General features: G+C 54.7%; 1 protein-coding gene across 1 annotated transcript in view; it reads right to left on the bottom strand.

The window, feature by feature from the left end:
* Nucleotides 1-27,715, bottom strand: part of LOC122691376 (proto-oncogene tyrosine-protein kinase receptor Ret-like) — a 53,144-nt gene that overhangs the window by 19,854 nt on the left and 5,575 nt on the right. Inside the window, 6 exon segments of the mRNA XM_043897954.1 lie at nt 226-484; nt 2,590-2,789; nt 4,065-4,260; nt 5,550-5,791; nt 8,157-8,444; nt 10,249-10,512. Coding sequence (XP_043753889.1) covers nt 226-484; nt 2,590-2,789; nt 4,065-4,260; nt 5,550-5,791; nt 8,157-8,444; nt 10,249-10,512 — 1,449 coding nt within the window.

The following is a 27,715-nucleotide window of genomic DNA, read 5'->3' on the forward strand; positions in this document are numbered from 1 at the left end:
GGGCAGCAGCGGCCACCCACAATGCTATCACACTGGACTAAACTGTGTCATGCCTCCCCCATCACCCTTCCAGTGCAGCTGTGCGCTGTCTTCTCGTCTTACAGAGGAGGCTCAAGAAAGCCCACTGATCAGTGACGGGGTATAGGACAGCACCCCTCTGTAGGAATAGCCCGAGGCTCTGCCACGCCCCATCCACCCTGACCCTTCCCGCAGCCGGGCACTCACACTTCCCTTCCACGGTAACGAGCAGCAGGGCTTGCGCTTGCTGGCGGGTTGGCTTCTCGGCGGCCACCACTGTGTACTGGAGCTGGGAACACTCAGGCCGCTGCAAGGCCTCCGTGTCATTCACGAACAGGGTCCCCGAGGTGTCCTCCGCCGAGGTGACCATCCCCAGGGTGCTGCAGTTGGCGCTGGAGGGCTGCAGCCTGTACTGCACTTGGATGCCACTGAACTCCTGGCAGTTTTCCACGCAGACTTTCCCGATCTAGGCATGGGATCACGGAACCCTTAGCCAGGTGAGTGGACCACCTGGGACAGTGGCTGGAGGGGCTCCATGCCAGCTGAGTCCCAGGACAGTTTCCCACTCAGCCCAGAGATGGTGGCCCCCAATCTCCCCATGCTCCATGCCCCTGGAATCTGCAGACCCATCTGCCTGCCTGGCCTGGCCTGGCCCTGCGCAGACCGTGACACCACCCTTCATCCCTGCTCCTGGGAGCCAGAGGTGAAAAGAACACAGGTGCCGGGCTTTGGTTTAGGGACTGGCCCTCCAGGGAGGCACTTGCTGGCTTGCCCGGCTCACCCCTCACTTGCTCCCTCATTCAGGCACAGAGGCAACCTGGGTGCCTCCCACACACCTCCCTCCCCTCTGGGCACCACTAGGGTCCATCCTCAGTGTCCTGCCTGGGTCGCCTGCCTGGTCAGCCAGAGCTCAGCACCTGGGCCATAATTCACACAGCAGGGTTGCTGTCCCACCCAGGTCCTGGAGCCTCCTCCAAGACTTGGGCCGGAACCCCTGGGAGAGAAGGGATACTTCTCCAGGGATGCCTCATGGCCGCAGTGGTCACTGGGGCCTGGACTCTCCTTTTCCCTACCTCACCACCCAAGGTGGAGTTAGGGCTGCTGGGGCCTGAGATCAGAAGCTCTGACCAGTCAAGGTCGAGGGCTGCGGGCCTGGCGGCAGTGGTGGCACAGGGCCCCCTGCCTGCAGCCACAGGCCAGGCCCTTGCTCAGCCTTGCTCAGGCCCAGGGCAGAGCCAGGCTCCACCAAGCCCACTCCTCACACCACAACAAAACTACCTCCTAGGCTCCGAGCACTTCCTTGTACAGAGCAGGTTCACTTCCACTTTCTCCTGTGATCCTCAAAATTGCCTGAGATCACCACCTTCAATTTATAATCATGAATGCTAAGGGGGGGCTGGTGAGAGACAGCAGTGTGTGTAAGGCTGGGCTGAGACTCGGGTCTCTGCACCCTCCTGAGTCCAGGCACAGTGAAAGACTTAGTGGTCAGGGGTGGGAGGTGTTGCAGAGGCTGGTGGGGCCCGCCCTCCCAGACCCCACTCCCACTCAGCCCTCATCACCCTCCCCACTGCCTGGCTCTGCTGACACACCCCTGGCAATGCCTATGCCCGCCTCAGCCCCCCTGGACACCCGTCAGGCCCCTCTGCTTTGTCACCTCTCACCAGCCTTGCCCTCTGCCTCCAGGAAAGGCCTGGCGGGGGTGGCAAGTGGGGAGCCTGGCTGTGTCCAAGGGTGGGGCTCTTCTTGTGCTGGGTACTAAGTGGCTGTCAGGAGCGGAGGTGGCATGGGAACCAACCACAGAAACTGGCAAAGCCACTGTCCTAGTTAGGAGATGACCCTAAATGGGATATTCTAAAGGGCACATGGCCACAGCTATGCCATTAGGAGAATGCAGTATATTAAGTCATGCTTGCCATAATTGCAAGTAAACTTTAAAAAGTGCTTCAGAGAAACATTCTAGAAAGAATTGCACCAAAACGTAAAACACTGGCTGATATGAGGAAAAGAGATTGCTCTTATCTATCCCTTATATCCTTTTGACAAATTCTTACTACTTCCCTTTTTTTTCCTACTTCTAATCACTATTTTCTGATGACAAATGCAAAATAAGCTCTAGCAAACAGACTTGCAGGAAAGTAGGAAATAGAAGCACTTCCTGTCTTTCCTTGCAGAGGTCTCCACTAATGCCTATGTTTGCACACTTGGAAATTTCTAGCAATGAAGACTTGGTTTTGAACATACGGAGCCACCTAAGACCAATACTTCTGCAAACTACTTTTCCCACTTCCTTCACCGGGAATGTCTTTCCAAGTCAGCATAGATTTACCTGGCACTGCTCTTTCATTAGTAAAAAATGTAAAAATGCTGAGAAGGGAAAGGGCAAAGAGGGGCCCACAAAGCCCACCAGCCCCACTCCTTTCTCCCACGGCCTTAGCCTACTTGGCTTTGTGCCTGTTGCTCCCCAGGGCCACTCTGTGTGCTCAGGGAGGTGGTGTCCCCCATGTGACCCCACCCTGGGGGTCCCTGCTCCTCCATTCCCCTCCCCAGGCTGGCAAGAGGCCAGGAGCTCACCTGGGCAAAGCGGTGGGCCCGCTGGCTCACTGAGAAGGAGTAGGCACTGGGCAGGCGCAGGCTGACGGGCAGCACGGACACATTGAAGTGGAGGAGGACGACACCCTCCCCCGGGCCCTGGAAGTCTGAGTCGTTGACCAGCACGGCCAGCTGCACAGCCCAGCTCTCCGAGATGGGGAGGCTCCGGTTGAGAACCAGCCCTGTGGGTGGAGGCACATGATGATAGGTAGGGGCCCTGCCCAGGGTGGAGACCACTGCCCCACGCTGCTGCACATCTCCCCTGCAAAGCATTCCCTGGACACATGGGCGTACGTGTGACAACAGGTACTTCTACCCGCACGGTACACAGACAACAGACCTGGCTGGAGGCACTAAGGTTGAACTATTTTAAATGTGAGTCACTGTGCTGAGCTGAGCCCAGAAGACCCTCCTCAGCTGGGAGGTAACCTCAGTGAGGTGTGTGTGTGTGTGCATGTGTATGAGAAAGATGCATGTCGGGGCAAGCACACACAGGTAAAGACCCACCACCACCACCAGCAAGGTCCCAGAAAGACCGTCCTGGCCCCTGAGAACTTCTCGCAACAGTACCAGCCTCCTATGGACCCTCAGGTTCCACAGGCCTCAAGCACCCAGGGGCTTCCGCACTCCTGAGCTGTCACCGTGTGCCAAGGCTAAGATCCCCATTCAGTGGAGAACAGAGGAGGCGAGGATCTCTGGGTGCACGTGGCATACAGAGGGAGTGTGCAGGGGCAAGGATGACATTTTCCCTTGCACAGAACAGAGGTCATCAGAGCTTGGTGAGGAAGAAGACAGGAAATAGGACTGGGTCAGGCAGAAAGGGGTAAAGGCACCAGTGATCCTGGGTTCCCCAGAAGCAGGCCTCCAAACAAGGATCCAAGCACAAGTGGCATATTTGAAAGGTGATCCTACAAAACACAGGCAGGAGAGCAGGCGAGGGAGGTGGGGAGGTTTGGCAACTGGCGAGGACACCCCATCCTGCAGGTGAGCCCTGGGGGCACGTGGTGCTTAGCCCTGAGGGTGGGCACATTTCAGAAGTCAGACAGGACAGTCATCCCAGAACCCTCCAATCTGAGGGCACAGAGCTGCTACTGGACATCAACTCCTGTTAGTGGAGAGTTGCTGGGGAGGGTCAAGGATCCCTGGACACTTGGGCACCTAGGAGGTTGCAGTGAGCCCTGGCGTGGTCAGCACAGGGTAGTGTGGTGGGGGTCCTGCCAGGGTCAGCCTTGGCCTTGGGGCAGTTCAGAGAGAAAGGACAGCCTGTAAACACCCACCAAGGTGGCCAAGGTGAGCCCAGCAGAGACAAAGGCTGGGAAGAGGGTTGGAAGGGGTGGCCACGTGGGGCTGAGAGGGCCAGGACAGGTGTCTACTTGTGCAGGGTGCTGCCCTGCCCAAGAAAAGCAGGTCGCCAGTTCCCCAGGGGGCCCTGTCAGGCCACACTGGTCCCCTCTTACTGTAGTCATGCACGGTTGCCCGCACAAAGCTGCCGTTGGCCTGGGCCAAGGTCTCATTGGGCATGTGCTCCACTCGGAAGGTCCGGAGGGCCTTGGCATCCCCAGAGAGCAGCGTGTTCGTGTACCGTCTCAGGAGCTCCCTGGAGGCTGGCACCACGTCTGCATCGAAGACACGTAACGTGGCTACCACTGTGCCCTGCAAAGAATACGGGGGCCGGTCAGGGCCCTGAAAGCCAGAGCCCACAGGAGGGCATGTGCCCCGCAGGTGGATCAGGTGTGTGCGGTCAGAGCTGGCTCCAGGGACAGACTGACCAGGGTTCAAGCTGCAAGGGGCCCCCAGCCAGCCTGCTTGTCACCCTTCCTGGGCCACTGCACCTCACCTCTGCAACAGGTGCAATGGCATCTCCAGACTTCCCATGATTATGGGTTAGAACAGATGCCCTGGTGCTCTGTGGAAGACCTCATTCAGGTCCCCACAGGGCAGAGTGGGCACCCCCACTCTCCTTCCAGGAAGCTGGGCCCCGCACAGTGGAGAAGTTAGCTCAACGTCATGCAGTGACAGATGACAGAGCTGGGACCTAAGCACAGTGTCCACCAGAATGCTCTCCTACAGCTTCTTCTGTACCCCAGGCTAGATGGGGTCATGAGGGGGGTTCTGAGTAAAGCCACATGTCATCTCTGCTCTCACTCCTGGCCAGGCTCCACAGTGTTACCATGGAGCTGCTCTGCCAGGCTCATGGGACATTTCCCTACTCCATGTGCTTTCCTCTTGCCCATCCATCCACCAAACCTGCTCCCTGGGTGTCCGGAGAAGCAGCCAACCACAGCATATCCGACCCCGACCCTCCCCTTGCTCCTGCCAGCCTGCCGGCTGCAGGACAGCCCAGGGCCCAGCAGGTGGCAGTCACTCTCCGCCTGCACGGGCAAGAGGAAGGCGGGGCCCCGATGGGAGGGGCGGTGCAGGGACACCCCTGCCGGATCCACTGTCCTGTCTTCCTCCACTCCGGGGTACCCTCCCTGAACTCACTGGCCCTCCCTTGAGGGGCTGACAGCCCGAAGAAGGGAACGCCCTCCTGGCAGATGTCCTCTCCGTCTCCTTGGGGCAGTGTGCCCCGCCTCTGCAGTACCACAGTTGTGCCGCTCTGATGCGAGCCCTGATGGTTGAGTCAGAGGCTGGGCACCCTTACCCTCAACCCCACCGGCACCCCAACCCCTCCCCTCACCCGCTTCCCAGGGCAGAGGTCAGCTCGGGGCCAGCGGGGCTGGTCCTCTCTCCTCCTCAGCTGTCCTGGAAACCAACAAAACCCCAACAGACAGACTGATGGACAAATGAAAGACGAATAACCACAGTGATGGTCAGCCACATGTCTGGATGGCTAGATGGACAGCTGAATAGACCGAGGAACAAATGACGAATGGAGAGACCCAGATGCCCAACAAAGAGATGACAGACACTAGACAAGCACCAGACAAACGCATAGGCACCTCCTTCCGCTTGAACTCCACCACCGTGCTGGCACTGTCGATGCCCCCGAAGAAGGTGGGCGCAGAGTCGTCCTCGTCATACACGGTCACAGGGAAGGGCACCATCACCTCCTCCTCGCGCATGCCCATGCGAACCGTGCACGCGGCCACCAGCTCATACTTCTCCCGCTGCTCACGGTCCAGGGCCCAGCGCGTGCTCACCTCCAGGCTGTCCGGATCGCAGTGGAAAGGCAGACTCTCACCTGAGCACCAAACAGACCAGCAACCCCAGGATGACCCTGAGCTGAGGGGAGGGTGAGCTGCCTTCCTCAGGGCCCCACAGGGAGCAGTGTGCAAGAGGAGACAGAGTTGGGGTGCATGCTGGGCCTGGGCCGTGGCCCCTCTTCAGCTTCCACAGTGGAGCACAGCCTCCAAGCACAGTTTGCAGTGGAGATTATGCTCTGAGCATCACTGTGCCTGCAGCCTGCACTGGTGCTGATAGGGAAGAGCAGGGACCAGGAGGTCTGCCTCAGGTCCTCAACCCAATCACCTAGGAGGGCACACCCCTTCACACACCCTGCCTGCCTCCTCTGTGGCGAGGGCTGGCACCAGTCACGCTGCAGGCCCAGAGATCCAGCTCCTAGCATTTGCTGGTATTTGAAAAACTGTCAGGAATTTTCTTAACTGTGGAAGCAAGACATGCTCATTTTAGAGAATGTGAGAAAAAAGCCACAATTCCACCACTTGAAAACTAACATTGGGGACATCTGGTGTAATTTCATGTTAACACACAAATATTTCTGACTGCCTGGTTTGGATCCCTGCCCTATACACCTGCAGGCTGCGTGGCCTGAGGCTGATGGTTCTGTCTCTGTTCTTCAGCTTCCTCGCCAGAAGATGAAGTGAAGTGAGAGTTGCTCAGTCGTGTCTGACTCTTTGCAACCCCATGGACTATACAGTTCATGGAATTCCCTAGGCCAGAATATTGGAGTGGGTAGCCGTTCCCTTTTCCAAGGGGGTCTTCCCAACCCAGGGATTGAACCCAGGTCTCCCGCACTGCAGGTAGATTTTCTATCAGCTGAGCCACCAGGGAAGCCCCAGAAGATGAGATGCTGTGTGTATTCATCGCCAGACACTGCTGTAAGTTCAATGACTCACTGCAACCTGGTGAGGGGAGGACCAGTAATAACAACATACTCTTCAACCCAAGCCTGTCCTGGAATTCATCCTCCAGAAAGGACCCAGAAAGGGGGAAAAGCTGAACGCTTGAAGGTCAACAGTGACCACCCCATAGCCAACCTCAGGAGGGCTGTCAACTCCACTTAGTGGAAAATCACATCAGAGCCACATATTACATGTGAACTACACATTTCCCTGTATTGCTTATGGTTACAAAAATGGCTTTTCTTTTTAAGCGAAAAAGGCAGCACACTAAACCATATGCTTTGGGGACAACTTTGTACAAAGACATCCATCCCTGTGGCAGGATAAATGAAGGGATGTGGGAGTGTGAGTGACTACTTTCCTTACACTACTGAGCGCTCCTTTAACATTATGACCATGTGTGGGTGCCATCAACCTGGTGGGAATCCAGGCTTCACTTACCAGCCGTCCAGCATAATAAGTGTCCCCTTTAAGTCCCCTTTAAACTGTCCAATGACACCTCACACAGCGGCTCAGTTGCCTTCTCTCATCTCCACTCGGATCCAGTGCCCTTCCCCTACCCCAAATCCATGTGGCTTCCCCAGGGCCATCGTGTGGTAGGACTATCTTGTGACAAGGTCCACTGTCCTTACAGTGGCTCAGGCGGAATCCTGGAACCATGCTTGGTCCCCTCGTGAATCTCTCAACACCCCACATTCAACTCCCCAGAAAATCTTGCTGGATCTTCCTGCAAAAACATGCCCAGAATCTGCCTGCTTCTTGTGGCCTAAAGGCTTTCACCCTCAACCCCAGTCCTCATCCTCTCACTCAAGGATGTCTCCTGCCTCTTCATAGTTTTCCTGCTTCCTCCAAACCACTCGCCCCAAATCATTTCGAACACATCAGCCCGACTAACCTTTTAAAGTAAGTTATATCCTGTCAATGACACCCTCCCCCCCACCCCTGAAAACACCTTCTATGGCTCCCTAGTCCCCTCATCAGGAAGTCCTGCCCCCTCCCTTGCATTTTTCTGCCCTCAGTAGCCTCTGCCCTCCCCTCCAGCCGCACCTCCCCCTCCGCACTTTTGAATGAGCTCGCCCTGCTTGCTGGGCACCCTCCTTTACCTTGCTCCAGCCACCTGACTTAGGACAGTGGTCTCCACCACTCTGTGCCTTCTCAGCGTTACCTCCCACCTGGCCCCTTTAGAGGCCACCCGACGTCCTTCGCGCCTGTGTGGTCTCCACCTGCCCCAGGCGTGGAAGGTCCAGACAGGCAGGATTTGGGCCTGAACTTGTTCACTGTTTCATCCCTGGTCCCTAGAACCATGCCTGGCCTGTGGCCAGCATACATGAGATACATGTGGGCCTCTGAATGAATGGATGGTGGGGTGGTGTAGTCAACTTGGACGGCTCATGTAGAGGAACCGCAGGGCCATGCCTGGCACTCGGCAGGCATCGAGGAAGGCTCCATGCGCCTGGCACTCACCTCCCAGGAGCCTGTAGGCCACGCTGACGTTGGGGCAGAGGAACTGCATGGGCAGCAGGCGGAACTGGTGGAAGGTGCCAGGGGGCCTGTTCTCCCGGATGCGGAAGGACAGGCCTGACTCAGGGAAGCAGAGCTCCCGGGGCTTGAGGGCGCCGCAAGCCGGGAAGGAGGCGTTGATGATGGAGAAGTACACTCGGGCACAGCCTGGCCACTGGCACTCGCCCTCACGAAGGGATGTGGGTGACAGGAAGACCCGCAGGTAGATGGTAAGCAGCGGGAAGCCGCCGTCTGCAGAGACAAGTCAGGCCCCGCCAGGGTGTCAGCCACACCCGCCCAGCTGGGACCTGAATGGGGAGAGGGCAGGAGCTCGGGGCTGGCGCAAAGCCTAGTCCTCACCAAGGCTAGCAGGGCTCTGCTGGGAACCCCGCCCTGCCCCCTACCTCCTGCTTGCCCCCTACGGCCCTGGACTTGGGATCTGGCAGCCTCAGGGCCCTATGGCTCTGCTCCCTCGTCCTGGGGGGTGCCTCACAGGTCCATCTCTCTGATTATTCCAAGTCTCAGTTCAAATACCCTTCCTCAGAGAGGTGCGCTGAACCCTGGGTCTAAGATGGAGTGCTTCCCCAAGGCAGGCTCTTGGCACCTCAGGTGACCTCCCTTCCCTCCCTCACCCACTACCCCAACCACTTTCTTTCTTTTCTCACTTTTAAAAACACTACAGGGGTGGAATTGGGTGGGAGGGGGGAGAGAGGTTCAAGAGGGAGGGGACATATGTATACCTATGGCTGATTCATTGTGATGTATGGCAGAAGCCAACACAATACTGTAATTATCCCTCAATTAAAAATAAATAAAACACTTATTCTATTCTATTTTTGCCAGTGTTGCTGCTTGTGGGATCTTAGTTCCCTGACCAGGGACTGAACCCAAGACCTCAACAATGAAACCTCAGAGTCCTAACCACGGGACCCCCAGGGAATTCCATGCCACCCCTGCAGAGACACAGACTTCCCCAGCACCTAGAGAGGGGATTTCTGGCAAATTCCATCATGGAGGCACCATAGCAACCCCCGTCCAACCCATCTGGATCTCAGCTGGGGCGGGGGCTCTTCCTGGGCCTTCTATCTTAGCTCTAGGTAAGTGTCCCCCCGCTACATCTACTCCTCCCATATTCATCAGTTCTCTGCTTCTTATTAGCCTGTCCTCTGTTGCTCCAGTCCCCTGCTGTGGTTAATAATTCTCCGTATAAACTTTCTCTGTTCTAATTACTGTGATTTCTCTCCTGACTAGAGCTGGCAGGTGCATGAGGCTGCTCTCCAATCACAAACAGAACAGGCCTCCTATGAAACTCAGACCCTTGGCAAATTTCACTCTGGCAGTACTGTTCACAGCAGAGTGTCTGCCTCTCAGCACTCATAGGAGCTCAGAGCTGGCGTGAGGGTCCAGGGAGGCCATGTCTATAGAGCAAGAGGTGGGGTTGTGATCACCATTTGGTGCCACAAGGCAGAACTCTGCTCCACAAACAACCTCCTCCCAGTACCAGGGTCACACGTGGCCTTCACTCCAGCTTGGACCCCTGCTCTGAGAAGCCGTCCAGGCCTTCCTCCTGCTCCACTTTCCTCCCCGGCACCAGGCCCCAGTCCTCACCAGGTGCCAAGAGCAGCCTGCTGCTGATGGTAAGGTGGGCTTTCCATGCAAACAGCTGCTTCTCCACCAAGTTCCAGATCATCCACTAAATCAAGATCTTGGGATGTCTCTAGCCTTTCTTAACTCTTCTCTCACAACCCCACATCTCTGTTAATCCAACTGGAAGACATTTGGAGCCAGCATGGAGAGAGCCCCTCAAGTCCTCCACATAAGTTCTCCAAAATCCCAACAGCCTCAGGAGGCCTGAGGGTCATCAGTGGTCCTCAAGCTCATCCTGGCTCCCTCACGGGCTGGACAAAGAGGACAGGCCAGCCCCATCTCACTTGCTCCACTCTTACACAGCAGGAGTCGTAGGAGCTGTGTGATGGGCTCTAAGGAAGGACCAGGTGAGGGCGGGGCGGGGTGGGTAATGAGGCATGTGGGGGTGGGGTCAGGGCCGCCCCCTTACTGAGGATGTTGAGCTTCTCCCAGGAGCTGTGGTCCAGGCTCTGGTTAAGGTAGAGAAGCCCCGTGTCCTCCTGGATGCGGACCCAGTTGTTCTCGTGCAGCCGCGTGTGGTAGGCGCTGTAGAGGTGCTGGCCCAGGCGGAAGCTGGGCATCTCCTCTGGCACGTCCTGCAGGGCATGGACATAGAGCAGGGGCGTGCCGGCTGGCTGGTCCACGTATAGCTTCTCCCAGTAAGCGTCCCTGGAGAAGTAGAGTCCCAGCGGGGCTGTGGGAGGCAGGGAAACACGTGAGGGAAGGAGGGACTGAGGGACGACCACGGTGCAGAGCCCAGCAGCCCTCCCAGGCAGATCACCTTTCCCAGCGGCCTAACTTCACATTTTAGTAATAGCTTCCTTGTGGGCCAAAAAAGAAAACTTCACTAATTTAAAATTCTGATCTAAGTAGGTCTTTCTCATCTGTATTCCTAAGAACATCAACACACAGTTATCTGTATAGCTAAACACTAGCTGCAAATACACTGCTTTAAAACAGAAAGAGGAGGAAGTGAGGAAGCATAAACAGTTGCAATATCATCCTCGATTACCTGAGATAGATAAGCATATAAACCACTCGGCTTTCACCAAGCTTCTGAGCAAATCACCTGGAGCCAGAGTTTTGAAGTGTACAAGACGCTGCCAGAAAAGCAGAGCAGGCAGGGAAGATGAACTAGAGCACTTTATAAGTAACAACATTCGTGCATGCTAAGTCGCTTCAGTCGTGTCCAACTCTTTGTAACCCTATGCACTATAGCCCTCCAGTCTCCTCTGTCCTTGGAATCCTCCAGACAAGAATACTGGAGTGGGTTGCCATGCCCTCCTCTAAGAGATCTTACCGACTCAAGGATTGAACCTGCATCACTTACACCTCCTGCATTGGCAGGTGGGTTCTTTACCACTAGTTCCACCTGGGAAGCCCCTGTAAGTAACAAAATCTTCATCTAAAGTCAAACATGCTCCTACCATAGTACCGAAAAATTCCACTCCATTTATCTGAGAAAAATGAAAACATATGTCCGTCAAGTGACTTGTTCACAAATGCTGGGGTTATTCACAGAGCCAAGAACTGGGAAGAACCCAGATGTGTTCCAGCAGGTTATCAGATAACAAACCTCAGTCCATCACACCATGGAACCCTATGCAGTTAGGATGGGGCACAAACTATTGATACACACGACAACCTGGACACATCTCATAGACATCCTGCCAAGTGGAAGCAGCAGCACAAAAGAATCACATGGCACCGTTCCAGACTGATTTTAGGTGACAGAAATCAAACTGGGTACCAGCTGGGGGTAGGGGAGGTAATAGACTGGAAAAGCAGGGGGCATATTCTGGGAAACATACATGTTTCATATTCTGATGGGGTGTGGGTCACACAGGGACATCCATTTGTCAACAACATACAGCCAAGATTTGTGCATTTCAACGTATGTAAATGTGGCCTAAATTTATCACTGAGAGGCTATGGGTAGAGCTGTAAATGCCATGAGGAAGAGGGATGCTGACCATGGCCACGCTGGGTGAACCAATGGGGCACTCATCCTACTACTCTCTTGACTTGGTGTATGTTCAACATTTTGCATCATAAACAGTTATTTTTAAATAGTAAGAAGTTTTAAAAAGATGGATAAATGGGCAGGTGATGCTTTAAAAAAAAACTGAAAACCTGCCAATATTCTCTACAAAGCATAAAAAATACTAACACACAAAGCAAACATGAGAAACATTGTACTTGTGTGTGAGCGATTTCTCTTTTCAATCAATTTGTTTCCACCTACATTCTGCTTCTCTTGCAGCCACCAAGATGAGTGGTTGGTCCACTCCACACCAGTGGAAGATACCCTGGGGCTGCCTGGGTCCTTGAAGACACACTTGTGTGTGGGAAACAATCAAGAGCCAACTGGAGTCAGGTGAGGAGAACTGGTGAAGACCTTTTGGATCCCAAAGTGGTGAAACAGAAGAAAACTGGAAGGTTGCCAGCACTGTGCCAGGCTTCCCAAGGATGACTTCAAAGGCAACCCGGCTGGGAATGCCAACTTGAAGTGTGCATTGATTGGGTCCCACCCACCCAGTGTGGGTGCTGCCCTGCCAAACAGGCTGGACCACGGAGCCAGCAGGAGAGGGAGGGAACAGGAAGAGAAACAGAGGGAGAGAGAGGGAAGGAGGGAAAAGACAAATGGGGCTAAGGACAAAGGTAAGTAAGGCGGAGAGGATGGAGGGGAGAGATGCTCTGGCCAGTAGTCAAAGGCTACTGCACACCCGGCACTAAAGACAGAGATGGAAGGAGGGGGCTGCAGGTACGGAGCTGACTTATTAGACCTTCGGAAAACTGCTCCCTAGGAGTGCTGTCCCTGGAGTGGGACCCAGAATCACTGGGTCTCTGCAGGTGAGGTACTGGGAAGGGCAGCTGAACTCCAAGGAGCTGGCCCTGTGCCCAAGTCAGGCTCTGCGTGTGGCCTTCCTGCCCTGCCACCTCTTGGGGGAAGGGATCCACCCAGAGCATCATGCTGCCTGCCATCCAAGGCGGTGGCAGCTCCAGGAGCCCTAGGAAGAAGTCACTCTGGGGAACTCTGGGGAGGGAGCACTGAGACCTGACTTCCCTTGCCGGGGGTCTCACTGGTAGAGACCACGACAGGAGCCACCCACACATGGCTGGATGCCACCCTCCTGTCCCACAGCCTCCCAACTGGCCATGAGGACATGGGCTGCCTCTCAGATACACTCAGAGTGTTCATTTCTTTGGGATTTAGTAGCCAACCCTAGCAGGGATGGCTGGCAGCTTAGAGAACTGTGTCAGCCCCAAATGGCCTCAAGACTGGCCTTGATGCTTCTGTGAAAAGGCAGCCAATGGCACTAGCTCGGAGCAGGCCTTTTGCAAGCTGGGCAGAGTGACAGGCCACAGCTGACAGATCCTCCTGCACAGCTAGGATGCACTCCACTGGCTCACGCTTCCTGAGAAGTACACAGTTCGGGGTCCCAAAGAGGACCCTACAGCACTGCTCATCACTGCTCTTGTGACAAAGGCAGGAGGGTCTCTGTGGTGTTTCCTCAGCCAACGAGAGGGAAGGGGCAGCTGCTCCCCACCTGTAGTGCACTGAAGCCCCACTGCACTGCCTGGCAGAGTAATAAACCTGGGTCTGCACTCCTCACAGAAATCAGAAGGGCTCCGAGCCCACGGTGGCCCCCTGTCCTGCCCCAGTAAGGCCAGGTCTGGGAAGGCAGATTCAAAGTGGGGGTCAACACCAGACACAGCCCTGCTGCCCCAAAACAAGTGCCTGATTCATAAGCAGCAGCCCAGCTTCCTTTCCCTCCAACACTCCATGAAGGTTGCAAGTCAAAGAGTCTAGGGGGAGCTCTGGGGTGGGCTGTGGGGGGCTGGGGAAGGAGCGCAGAAGCTGATGCTCACAGCCCTGTGGACAGCAAGAGGAGTGGCTTGCTTTTCCCTCCACTGCCACCTTCTCCAGAGGACCTGGCCCACCGCATTCACCCACCCCGCCTCTCAAAGGTGCAGAGTGGGGTGAGCACGGCCAGGTGGACTCACACAGCACGAGGCCAGGCCCCGTGGCACATGGTGACCCTGCATTTTCTTTGCAGCCCCAGATGGAGCTGCTGATGGGATCACTGCTTTGCAAACAGACACCTGGGCAGGACAGAAAGAAAGTTGTTTGTATGCTCGAGGGTACATGTGCAGCCAGCCAGGGGATTGGGATTTGGAGGGCTGTCTTTCCAGCAGCATAGCCCTCACCGGCCTGCTCAACCCCATGTCACATGGTCCAGAACCCACGGTTACTGTGCCCACCCTCCACCCCCACCCCAAGTCCTGAGCGGTGACCGCAAGTCAGGGACGCTGGCCTGCAGTAGAAAGCAGCCCCAGAGGGTGCACCATCTTTTGGGAAGGTTGACTTTCTGGCCACAAAGAGAATGAGAGATTTCCCAGTGGCTTGACAGGGTGGTGACCTAGTGGCAGTCCAGGCTTGTGACACCATGCTGGATGGGAAGGGGGCTCTGTGCTGCCAGCCTCCTTCTCATCCTGGCAGAAAGGTGAGTGCCAACCACTAGCAATCTGAGATGCTGCCTTCAGGGCCCCAACCCCAGAGCTGCAGGAGACTCAGTTGGTGGGGAGGGGGGAAGCCCAGGGTGGGTGTGGGTGGGTCCCCCAGATGGCACACAGCCAAGGGCAGCCTGTGTCTGCCAGCCTGCCTGGCCACCAGCTCTCCTTGGTGTGCCAGAGCTCTCTGTGGAGAAGTGAGGTCTGCATTCTGGTCTCCGGAGTACTGTCAAGGATGGTGTGGGACGCCTGCACCCACATCAGCAGAATATCGCGACTTTTGCCTTCTTATTCTCTCAGGATATAATCGCTGTGGCCTTGGTCAGCTGTGCAAGAACTGGCAGCCCTGGGAGCCACCCATGGGGTTAGGGCTTGCAGATCTGTCTTCTAAGCGGGGGCGAGATGCTCACTCCACCTACCAGGTAGTGAGGAGCAGATCCAGAATAGGGCTCCTCCCCTGGGGCCCCCTTGAGCACATGTACATTCAATGGTCCAGGGGCTGGGAGGTGCCTTGAGCTCCAGGGAGCCCCCACCTCCGAGCTGGTCCAGTCACCACCACACAGACTTCACGTGCAGGATGAGAGCACTACCTGCTCTCATCTCTGAGCCAGGTCCTACAGGATCCATGTGGGGCCTGGTCTGTTGCTGCCAAAAGTGATTTGTGGGTTGGGCGATGATTGTGAGCAGAAACAGTCTTAAATGCACTTAAAACGCTTCCCAGGTGGTCCCTACTCAGGGCATGGCCGCCTTAATGCTCCTCCTTGTCACAGACACGTTTAGATGGAAAAACACATGGTCCAAGGTAGGGAACGAGGGTGTGGGTGCAGGGCTGGCCTCAGGGGGGTGTAGCCTGGGGAGACCACAGTTCCCCATACTTGGTTTAATGCTCTCCTGTCATTGTCCTAAAATAATTCATAATTCTAGAACAATCTGCATTCTATGGTGGGCCCTACAGATGATGGGGCCAACCCCAGAGGGTGAAGGAGAAGAGCCCAGAAAGGGCCATCAGAGGTGTCCAGTTTCCTGGGTCTGTGCAGCCTTTGTAAAGTTCTAGCCTCCTCTGGGCCTCATTTTCTCTGACTGTGAACAAGAGAAGGGCAGGCTGGGGAGAGGAGGAGCTGGTATAGGCCTCACCTTTGCACAGGTACACGCGGTATGAAGTTCACACTTCCGATTTATAATCACTGGGCAAACCTCTTCACTGCCCCATTAAATAGGTAAGAACATGGAGGCTGGGAGGTGAGAAGACTTCCCATGGTCAAACAGCTGGAGGGTGGGCATCTTGGGGTTTGGACGATGACTAACAAAGCGGCGATGGGACTCAGGAGCAAGGCAGATGCTGGCCCCACCAGGAAGCCCCAGGCCCTGCCAGCTGACCACCCCTCCCTGCTGGCACCGTTTTGCCAGGAAGGGCTTTTTGACCAACCTCTGATGAGAGTCTCCCCTGGAACTTGGGGCAGGTCGACACAGCAGGACTTGTAAAACCTGCCCCACCCACACCTTCCACCCCGAATGCTGCTGGGTGACAGGGTCCTCCCCCAACACCTAGTCCCACGTTTCTGCCTCGACAGGTGTTGCCAGCACCATGTGGGGTTCTGGCCCCTCAAGTTGCCCTGGCATCACACCAGAGGGTGAGGAGCTGGGCTTTTCTCTCACAGGAGTGGGGATGGGTCCCACACTGCTCATGACATACCTGCCAAAGGTCCTGGCTGCTGCTCGCATTTGCAGAGACCCCAGGCCCCCTTCATGGCCTGTGTGTGTATATGCATGAATGTGTATGCACAGGTATGCAGCAGATGGAAACAGAGACAGGCACGTGGGCCCAAGGCCCCATATCCTCCCACCCTGCCCCACCCCTGCAGGAGAAGATGTGCAACTAACACTCAGTGGGGACAGCAGGCAGTCCTGTTCCAAGGAGGGCCTCCTCCAGCATCTTTACAAGCAGAGCCACCAGGCATGGATAGTCTCATTTGGCACACGCAGTCACCAGCATTTTTGTATCCTGGAAAGGCAGTCTTCAATGCTCCACACCTGGCTGGATGTGTCATTTACTCACATTTGTATGCAGAGAGAAGCAGGCCCAAGTTTCTACTTCACTTTCACTCATTCAACTGTCCACAAGCTCAGCCCTGTGTGAACACTCACACATGAACACTGGTCATACTCGTACACATTCTCAGACCCACACAGAAGCTGTGAGTGCCCTCCTGTGTGGTGGAGGACCACGCAGGTGGACGAGGGTTTCTGGTTGTCATCCCTCACTTCTGCAGCACATTGTGGGGACATCCTGCATGCTCTGCCTCAGTCCATGCCAAATGCACGCAGCCCCTTGGCTCCAACGTAGCCCACGCCCTTGCCCCGCGATCACCTCCCATAGCCCCCAGATGCACCCATCGCCAGCCTTTGTGCACCAGCCTCAGCTCCCCCGTGTACTGGAGGGTCACCTCCCGCTGGCCCCCGAGGCTGCAGACCAGTCCTGGCCCCTGCAACCCAGCCAACTTCTCAATATGCAGTGAGCTGTGACCCCACTCTGGGGAGGGAGCCCCTTCCCCAAGCTCCTGCCCTCTGCCTCAGGGTGGCCCACAGCTCTCTTACACTCATCACTGCCGATCAACTCTTATGTTAACCTCCTCTGGTCCAGTCGCTGTGTGGGTGTCTCTGGATTGGACCCAGACTGATACACACATCTCTCTTACACTTAGCATGTCACATGCACATTCTCTCACACTGTTGCAGACCCACCCCCACCTCCCCCATCTTCTTGCTCATTTAGTGAGACATACCGAGCCTACCCAGCCCTAACTGCAGGCTCACCTCACCAGTGCCCCCTGGTCAGCCCTGGCCATGAGAGGCCATGCACAACTCCCCTGAGGTTCCTTTGACCTCCTTGCTACCGTCGACCGAGGATGTGCTGCCAGTCTGACCATACCAACCCAGATCCAGGCAGGTGCTTCCTAACTGGGCACCCTTGACTAGAGTGAGTGGCAGTCACCGTGGTCATCCCACACAAGGCCCCAGACAACCAATGTCCTAGGACTGCAATGTAAAAGCCAGAATTTGGGGCTCTCGAGAAAAAAACACATGGCAAGATGGTCTGATCTAAGAACTGAGTGGGGTGATAATAGTGCCCACATGTGTGTGCAAGGCAGTACCTTCCCGCAGAATCCACTCACCGGGCAGCCCTGCTCCTGCCTGTGACGAGCACCAGATCCTGCAGATGACAGCTTTATTATGGCCCAGCACAATCTCCTTAACAGACGGTGGTTTCCTAATGCCATCACTTCTGCAGGAACAGGAAGCAGACCTCATGGACTCCTCCCCAGGGGCTGCCCCTCTCCCTGAGGGCCAGCTGTCCCTCTGGAGGGTCCCCCTAGCCCCACCGCCCAGACAGCAACTTTTGGCACCATTATCCTCTCCTCGTCCACCCCATGCCCCTCCTCTCATATCCTGTTCACATTTTCTCTTTATTCTAGTTGAATATTTGACATGTACAAGCAGTATATTTTGCAGAACATTTATGTCAAAATAGTGTTCTGCAACAGACACTCATGAACCTGTGGCCAACTTAACTGGACGTTTAGCAACAGTGCTGCCCCTCCCACACGCCCCTTCCACCTCATACACTCACAGAAACATGAATCTGGGTCTTTGTTTCCCTTGCCCCTCTTTTTAAAACACTTTTACCTTATTCTTGAAAGGCACTTCTGCTGGGCAGAGAATTCTGTGTGTGTGAGTGCTCAGTCATGTCCAACTCTTTTGTGACCCCATGGACTGTAGCCTGCCAGGCTCCTCTGTCCATGGAATTTTCCAGGCAAGAATATCTGGAGGGAGTTGCCATTTTCTCCTCCAGGGGATTTTCCTGACCCAGGGATTGAATCTGCATCTCCTGCATTGGCAAGCAGACCCTTTATCAACTGCGCCAACTGGGAAGCCCACTTGGGAAGCCCTGAGACTTCTACAGGACAGTTATTCTGTCCTTCAAAAGCGTGATTCTGCTGTCCTGCTTCTGAGAGCTCTGTACTCGTTCTAATGATTCCCTTCTTGGTTCTCTCTTCTCTCTGGTTGCTTCAGGACCTCCTGTGTTTGGTGCTTTCCTATTTCATTCTGATGAGCCAGCCTGCTCACCCCCATGTGGGTTTCCTCCGTCTCAGCTTATCTTCTAGGTGTTCTCTCCAGAGTGTCCTTAAGCAAATGGCAGCCAGTCCCACAGCTCGAATGGCTGCCTCTGGGCCAAGGAATGCCACGTTCACCAGCCCTGACCTCCACCCAAGTACCAGAGACATCTGTACCAACTCGCTCCATCCTCTCCCTCATCTCAGTTCAGCTTAGAGGACCACCTAGCTTCCCTGAGCCCACTCTTTTTTTTTTTTTGGCTGTACTGGATCTTAGTTGTGGCATGCAAGATTTAAGTTCCTGGACCAGGACTGAAGCCAGGCCCCCTGCTTTGGGAGCACAGAGTCTTAGTCACTGGACCACCAGGGAAGTCCCTCCTTGAGACCACTCTTGACCCCATAGGCCACTTGCCCCAGAGCAGCCAGGGTCAGTCAGATCATGTCACAATCTGTCTGAAACAACAAACTAGTGAGTGAAACAACAAATGAATCCAGGAAGGAACAAACTAATACATAAATGGTTTTAAGCACAGAGTGGCGGGGGGAAGGTGGGCGGGAGGTTAACAGCTGGGCACATTTGGAAAACAGTGAGACTTTGGGATAGGAGAGGGGGCAGGGTATCAGAGAGATGGGTGATATCACCTTGGTCAAGACCCCCTGGCTTGGTCTGACAGGCACAGGGAGCCACAGGTGGGTGGCCAGTGGCAGGATGAGTGCAATGGAGCCTCACGGATGCCCCTCCCCACCCCATGAGGCTCACGTGGGGCACACAGCACCCTCTAGTGCACGACCTGCCTGGGTGAGGCCAGAGTTGGCATTGAGCAAAGAAACCCTGAGGACACCTAAGAACAAAATCACTGACCACGGCTCAGGAAATGATGGCCTGGTAACTGAGGAACACTGCCAACTGGGAGACATTAGGCAGAATGACACACACATGCACACACACACGTGTGCACTCTCAGGCAGGGTCACCCTGTAGGATGCTCCACACACCCCACGATCTCCATTTTTTGTCCCAGATGGAGGCTGGCTTTGCAAGGGATTGTAATGTAATTTTGGCTTTTTAGGAAAAAAGCACAGGTCAGGAGAGCCAGTGCCTATGAGCGCAGAGATGGCCCTGCAGGCCAGCCCCACTTTGGCCATAAATGGGGCTGATGGTATGCTCAGTACCTCCTGTGTGTGGCCATAAAACCATCACCACCATCACCACCATTACCCAACCACAATCACCACCCCCAGCTACACCATTACCACTACCATGATCACCACTCTCCCCACAAGCACCATCACCTTCACCCCCCTCACCTACACAGCATCACCACCACCATCAATAACTTCACCTGAACTCCAGCCCCCCACTATATTATCATCCCCACACCCTAACCACTACTGACACCATCACCACCCTCCCCACAACCATCACCTCACACCTTCACCCACCAGCTTCACCACTACTGCTGACCATGCCTACACCATCACCACCCACCATCACTCCACCCTCCAACCATCGCCACCATCATCACTCTGCTAGGCATCCAGAGGCTTCCAAATGAAGCAGCTTTGCCAGGTTTGACCCACATAAGATGTGGGAAGAAAGCTGGACTGGAAAGACCCACAAAGCCAGCCCGGGCCTGTCCTGTTCACTGCTGCATTCCCAGAACCTTGCCTGATGCCTGGCACAGAGCAGGCGAGAAGGGAAGGCCTGGGTGGCCCTTTGAGAGCCAGCCACCTCTGTTCACGGGTCCTGGGCTCAGCTTAGATGTCACAAGCCAGTGCCTCCTTGCAGGGAATATGACAGCTTGCCCCAGTCCTCATGCTGGGAACTGAAGCCTCTCTACAAAATCATCAAGAAAACTCTGGCCTGTGCAGGTGTACCCAAAGCTGGACAGCTAAGTGCATACATGGGTGGTGAATACAAGCCAGGGCTAGCTACTTTACTTGGTGCCCAGTGAGGACACTAGTCACCATGAGAGCAGCCTCAATTCCAGTCTTAAATTCCCTCTTCCCAAATGCAGCCAGCAGCCCTCAGTGGACAGCCTGTGTTCCACTGTGGCCACAAGGCTGAGTGGCCTTCCTGGCCCGGACTGGGCACACAACAAAGGCCAGCTGGCACAAAGGCCTGGCACACAAGGAGGAGTGAGCAGCCACCCTGGCACACCCTGGATGCCCGGGGCTCTCCATGCTCCTGAGGATTCTGTCTAGCGCCGAGCCCAGGCACCTGCCTGCCTGTCTGGTCAGGGGCTTCACACATAGCCCAGCTCTGCAGACCTTCCCTCCATCATCCCTTCAGACTGAGCCTCATCGTGTGGTCCACAGTGGGCAGGGCAGGCGATCACATGCAGGGGTACTGTGTCTCCCCACACACCTGTCTGTGTGGGCCCTGCCTGGACAGGGTGGCTGGTGGCCTGGAGAGAGGAGGAGAGACCTGAGGACCAGGCCTTGCCTCAGAGGCACCACAGACCTGTACGTACAGGTACCTTCCTCCACACATGAAAAGCTCTGACTTGCCCACCTTACCCGAGCTCTTACTGTAGACCTCAGTCTCCCCGCCTGTTTCCCAATTCTGAGAAAGAGAATTCACTTCTTGCTCTCAGAATGGAACTGCAACCAGGCCTAGGTCTCCTGACAACCCCCTCCTCTGCCATGCCATCTACGTAGTCCTCTGCTGATGGGCAGGAAGGGGTCAGGGTGTGGCTGAAGTTTGGGGTAGTGAGGTGTGCAGACGAGATCTGCAGCCCAGCTGCATGGAGCCAGCAGCCCAAATTCCTCCCTTGTGCCCAGGCCCCAACCTTCTGCTCCCAGAGGCCTGAGGGCCAGGCTGCACCCAGCAGGCACCCGTGGCCACCACCCACGTCCCCACCCGCCCAGACCAGCTGCAACAGCCTCGCTCAGATGATGGACACTCATGCCCAAATGTGATTTCCCAGCTGCCGCTGAGTTAATCACCAGCCTCACTAGCAGTTCCTTCTGGCTTCTATGCAAAGGAAACTGCCAATTAGGTTACAATTAATTTCTTTACCCAGGGCAAAGCCTGACTGGAAAAAGACTGGCCACCCAAGTGGCCTGATGATGACTGTTCTGCAGGTCACCAGGCTCCCTTGGCTCTGGGGTTCCTGCGCTCTGTGGCCCCAGCCAACGGCAGGTGTGTCAGCCCCGGCCTGGTCAGGTCAGCCCTGGCGACCGGTCAGGACATCCCAGGCTTTGACTCTGGTGCTGCTGCCCAGCAACTGTCCCCCTCACACCCAGCAGGGCACTATGATTCAGATCTCAACAAATCTGTCACCTCGTTGGACCTCCTTGAACAGCCATGGTCCTGCCCCTTTCTGCCCCTCCCCCCAGCACCGGTTTCGCCCAGCCCAGGTTTACCATTAACCAGCAAGGGCTTCCCCAAAGGTTCATCAGGTAAAGAATCTGCCTGCGATGCAGGCGACACAGGTTCGATCCTTGGCTCGGGAAGATCCCCTGGAGGAGGAAATGGCAACCCACTCCAGTATTCTTGCCTGGAGAATCCCATGGACAGAGGAGTCTGATGGGCTACAGTCTATGGCGTTGCAAAGAGTTGGATTTGACTAAGCACGAGTGAGACTTCTTTATTGGGTTGGCCAAAAAGGTCGTTTGAGTTTTTAAAGCACGATATTACAAAAAAACCCAAACTAACTTTTTGGCAAGTAAATGCATTCTTCCTGAGAAGCTTTATTCCAAATGCTTCACGTGCATCACCCTACTAATGGACAGGACAACTGCCAGAGGTAAGGACAACTTCTGGTTCCTGTCTTAGAGCAAGGAAACCAAGGCAGAGAGAGGCTACCTTGCCCAAGGCTGTACAGAGTGAGTGAGCCAGGACTTAAGGGTTCTACTCTTAGGTATGCGTGGCCACCAGGCTCCTCTGCTCGGTGACGGCTGTGCACACACATGTGGAAAAGCCAGGGCACCATGACCTGGGACTCCAGGCCACCCATCCACCTGCTTGCTGACCAGGTGGAAAATGCAACCTAAATAATCCTCCATAGTCTTCTTCAGCCTCCTCAAAAATGCAGGTGCCCTTAAAAGTCTCCTCGTGGAAATTTGCTCTTTCATATCTCACTGAAACAGAGCAAAAGCCCAGGAAGACGTGACCAGGGGGGAGTTTGCTCAGCCAGCGCTGTCCAACAGGGATGGACATGGTCAAGGCTGCTGAGTGTGCAGGTACCTGGGGATGCTAGGGGCCTGATGTGCCCATGCCCCCTGGACACAGGACTGAGCCTTGAGGGGTCCTTTTCTTTGCCGCTGTTAGATCCTACTATTCGATACCTGGGTCGGGAAGATCCCCTGGAGGAGGAAATGGCAACCCACGCCAGTATTCTTGCCTGGAGAATCCCATGGACAGAGGAGCCTGGAGGGCTAGAGTCCCTGTGGTTGCAAAGAGTAGGATACAACTGAGCATGTGTGCGTGCACACGTGCACATGCATGCACATACACACACACATTTCACCTTCAGAAGTGAGTCTAGATACAAAGGAGAGATTTAAGCATGACTCGTGAAAGCAGAGAGACAAGTGCAGAGCCAGGCCCCGGCCACGCTCCTTCTCTGTCTTCCTGCATGGCCCGCTCAGTGCTCAGCCTCCCTGCATCTGTTCCCAGCTGTGAACAGGGACAGGGACCCTCCCTGGAAGGACTGCTGGGACCAAGCGCCTACTGGTGGGAGCCAGAGCCACTTCTCCTCTTTTCTCCCTCTCTTTTTTTTTTTTGCAAAGAACATGTGGTTTATTAAAGAGAGCTTGTCGTCAGCAGCATTTATTCAATGAACAAAACAAATGAAAAAATAAAAGCAGACTAACATTCTGACCATTGGAGTGAGACTGACTGAATTCATTCAGCCCAGTGTCCAGAGTCCCAGGGGCAGCTGCCCAAGGAGGAAGCCTTGGAGTCTCGGGGTCTCTTGGCACCTCCCTTGAGAGTCTTGCGGGGGGTGGGGGCGTGGAAATTGCCAAGGGCAAGCCTTCCCATTGGAGGAGCTCAGTCTAACCTGGGTATGGTCCCTGTGCTCTTTTGACCTTCATCACAAAGTCAAGGAGAGGACACTGGACCCAGGTCTGCCACTGAGGCAAATCAGATGCAGTGATGCAGGATGGTCCCAGGAAAGAGGAGGGCAGAGGGACAGGCAAGAGGGAATGCACTGGGGTCCTGGTCAGTGTCTGCTGGGTCACAGCTGCGGCCCCAGCCTCGGGCTGTGAAGGGATCACACAGGGGCTGACCACCAGCAGACGAGTTCTGGTACAAGGGTGACCCAGGCTGCTGGGAGGATGTGTGTTTTTGCCTCATACTGGTGTGGTGTCTTTACACACTAGTTCTCCCTTACACCCAGTTCTACTACAGAGCTCAGAGCTCCCCCAGCCAGGACCTCCTGGAAAACCAGGAAGGTCCCAGAGGCAGGGAGAGAGGATGCTGACTGACTCTGGAAGGTCAGGAAGACCATGTCTCCAACCTGCTTCCTCCTTTCCAGCCTTACCCTTCATTTCCAAACCAAGCACTTGTCAACCTGCAATAAATAACCAGGAGTCTGAATAAAGAGCAAAAATCTCCAAGATACTGTGTGGGAAGAGGAAGAAAAAGGGAAGCATACAAAGTCCCAGAAGCATCCACAGGACAGTCTGGCAAGGAGCCGCCTCCTCCCTGACTCCTGAATGAGACCTCCCTGGGCCCACAAAGGCTTCCTGATAACCCCCCAGTCAAGATCTTCCCACCCTGAGCAGGGTCCCAGCACTCATGCAGCTTCTGGGTGCGAGGGGTGGGGCACACTGCTTTGGTACATTCTGCTGTCCCAGGAAAACAGCTTCAAGGAACTGGCAGTACGACATCACACAGCTGCAATTACGGTAATCAACTTACGCCAGATCTGCCTGGTTATTTTTAGAGTCTGGATTGAGGCGAAGAGTTGACTCGTTGGAAAAGACCCTGATGCTGGGAGAGATTGGGGTCAGGAGGAGAAGGGGACGACAGAGGATGAGATGTCTGGATGGCATCACTGACAAGATGGGCATGAGTTTGAGTAAACTCCGGGAGTTGGTGATGGACAGGGAGGCCTGGTGTGCTGCGATTCATGGGGTCACAAAGAGTCGGACATGACTGAGCGACTGAACTGAACTGAACCAAAGACAGGGCAGCCCTGGGTTCTTCTATTGCTCAGTCCTGCCTTGTCAAGCGGGCTGAGTAGGTCACTGGTCCCCAGAACCTTGCATCTTCCTCCCCAGCCCCAGATCTTCTACAGAATGGTCCTTGGGCACTGGCATCTCACTTATAAGAAGGGACACCATTGCTTCTGGGACATTTGAGCTCAATGTGGCTTTAGGGTGTCTTCTGAGACTATCCTTAGGGTCCCAGTGGGGTCACAATGACTCAACCCCACAGAAGGACACTGGATGAAGCCATGTCCTCTTCAAAAGGGACCTGGGGTTCGGACACTGAAATGTTTCTGGCCAAAAACTGCTTCTTGGCAACACCTGGTGGAAATTTGATAAAGCAAAGTAAACTCAACAACAAAAGAAGGTCCACCCAATTAAAACAGGGGCAAAATAGTTGCTTCTCCAAAAAAAGATACAAATGGCCCAGAAGCACTAGAAAAGATTCTCAGCATCACTGATAATTAAGAAAAAGCAAATCAAAACCATAGATGAGGACACTGTTTGTATCCAAGAAGATGGATACAATTTAAAAATATAAATAGAAAGTAACCTGTTGGTGAGGATGTGGTAAAACTAGAACTCTCACACACAGCTGGTAAAATTGTACAATGTTTCAGTTGTTATCAGAAAATAGCTTGGCAGTTCCTCAAAACAGAGAAGTTGAAATTAACATACGACCCAGCAATTCTACTCCAAAGTAAATACCTAAGAGAACTGAAAACAGGGATTCAAACAGATACTCACACAAAAATATCCACAGCAGCATTATTCACAAAAGTCAAAAGATGTAAACAACCCAAATGTCCCCCGACATGAATGAATAAATAAATGTGATACATGTTGCGTTGGCCCGAAAGTTCATAAACCCAAACAAACTTCCTGGCCAACCCAATACATGCAATGTAATATTACTCACCCTTAAAAAGGAATGAAATACCAATACATGCTACAACAGGGATATACCTCCAACCAAGTAAAAGGAGCTGGATACAAATGAAAGGTCAATTTATTCTAAATATCCAAAATAGACAAGTCCATAGAGACAGGTGCAGAGTGGCAGTTACCAGGGGCTAGTGTGGGGGGACTAGGCGCACTGCCTAATGGGTATGGGGTTTCCTTTGGGGGATTAACAATAATGTTCTGGAATTACACAGGGGTGATGAATATGCAATGCTGTGAATGTGCTAAATCCCACTCAACTGTTCACTCTAATTTTGTGTTGTTAATTTCATACCTCAAAAGAAGTGAATTTTAATTGTTTACCACCCTGTTCTTCCCCCCATCTCCGCAGGAGAGACCACCCTGGAAGACGCAAGGGCACAAGTCCAGAGCGGACCCCAGGAGCCTGCACAGGTGCCCCAGTGTGCATCCCACGAAACCACCATGCTCTCCTCTGCACACCGGCTTCTCTCACAGAGAAAAGGACCCTGTGATGGGGTTCCAGCCTGTGGAAATGGGCAAAGAGCCCAGGGCCCTACAAACCCGGCTCCTCAGAGCTCTGGGCCCCTCTTGTGCACACAGTCAGGTGTGGAGTGGCTGCCAAGGGCAGGGAGCGGGGATCAGGAGACAAATGAACAGTGTTGAGACGTTGAGCCTGGGGGTTCCTGTCACCCCCAAGTTCACAGTCTTTCCTGCTCACATAGGTACAGGGGATAGGAGGCTGCAGAAGATTCAAGAGGGTCCCAGGGGAGACTTCTCAAGGCTCTGTGGAGGCACATGTGTGATCTCCTGTAAAGATCCCCTGCAGGTGCCAATCTGATGAGGAGGCTCAACCCAGTGACAAAGCATGTGCTCACAGCACAGAGTACACGGTCACCTTGCACCCATGTCATGGCCAAGAGGTGGCGGAATGGAGCCCTGATTCCATCCTTTCTCCTTCCCAGAAAGAAAAAAAAAAGAGCAGCAGATGCACCACGGGCAATGCTGGAAGGGCAGGATAGGGGAGGAGGGAAGGAGAAAGCACACTCTGAACCAGCCCCCCAGCTTCTGGGTCTTTCGCTGTTTCACCGTATCTGTGTCTTTGACTGTTTCAGGGGCAGAAAAACTTAAGAAACTCCATAAACTCCTTCCCTCCACTCGGACTCCCACCACCACGCTGTGCACCCCAGATTGCCCCCCACCCCCACACCTGTCTCACTCTCAGGTTCTGGCACACAGAACATATATCTTCCCAAGCATTTTCCAGGCTGTTAGTTAAAGCTTAGGAACTTATAGTTTTTCTTTTCCTTTTTTTGTTAATTAAAGCTTAGGACTTATATGGTTTCTTTCCCCCTTTTGCTAAGACCAAGAACCACTGGAGTTTTCTGGCAATCCCATAGGCAGCAATGGGGGACTAGAACCAGTTCTGATGTCCATCGTCTCACCAGGGAGGTTTTGATTGTTTCAGAAGCAGAATCGTTTCTTCAATCACAGGGCAGTCAGAGCTGGTACTCAGGACACAGCTTGGAGCTCTGCCTCTCTCTCCCAGCCACCCTGCCCCTTAGATACTTCTCTGGAGCCCAGGGCCCTGTGGAACCCAGACAGTAGCTCCCAGGTCAGAAAAGTGAAGGCTTAAGATGGGGATAAAGTAAAGTCCCAGTACCTGAATCTGGGGGCGGTGGGCTGGGGCCCCCAGGACCTGGGTCGGGTCCCAGAACTGAGCCCTGCCCGCCACAGAGGCCCCTAGTCCCACTAGGTATCCTTGATGTCACGGAGAGCCTGCATCGGCCGGACCAACAGGTGGGCACACACCTGTCCAGGTGCACAGGTGACCTTTCTACAGTGGTGCCTTAGCTGCTTTACTCTGTGGAGCCGCTCACCAGGCAAAAGCAAACAGAGGTGTTTGCTCAGGGCTGGCCACCTGCTCTCCTTGAGGGCCCAGGTGGTGCCTGAACTGCCTTCCCCAAGCTCCTGCTGGCGTCATCACCCCCACAACCACGCTTTCTAGGGGGCGTCAGTTCTACCTCCCTGCTCTCTCTCGCCCCACCCTACCTTGCCCAGGGTCTTGCAGTGGACAGCTGATAGGGCCACTGGCTTTCAGGCTCCAGCCTCAGGGACAGGTGCCAGGGGCTCCCACAGTTACCCAGCTGTGAGGCCAGAGCTTGATGGAAGCCCAGGTCTCGTCTG

This window comes from Cervus elaphus, unplaced genomic scaffold (assembly GCF_910594005.1).
Source record: "Cervus elaphus unplaced genomic scaffold, mCerEla1.1, whole genome shotgun sequence".
In the NCBI taxonomy this organism is placed as follows: domain Eukaryota; kingdom Metazoa; phylum Chordata; class Mammalia; order Artiodactyla; family Cervidae; genus Cervus; species Cervus elaphus.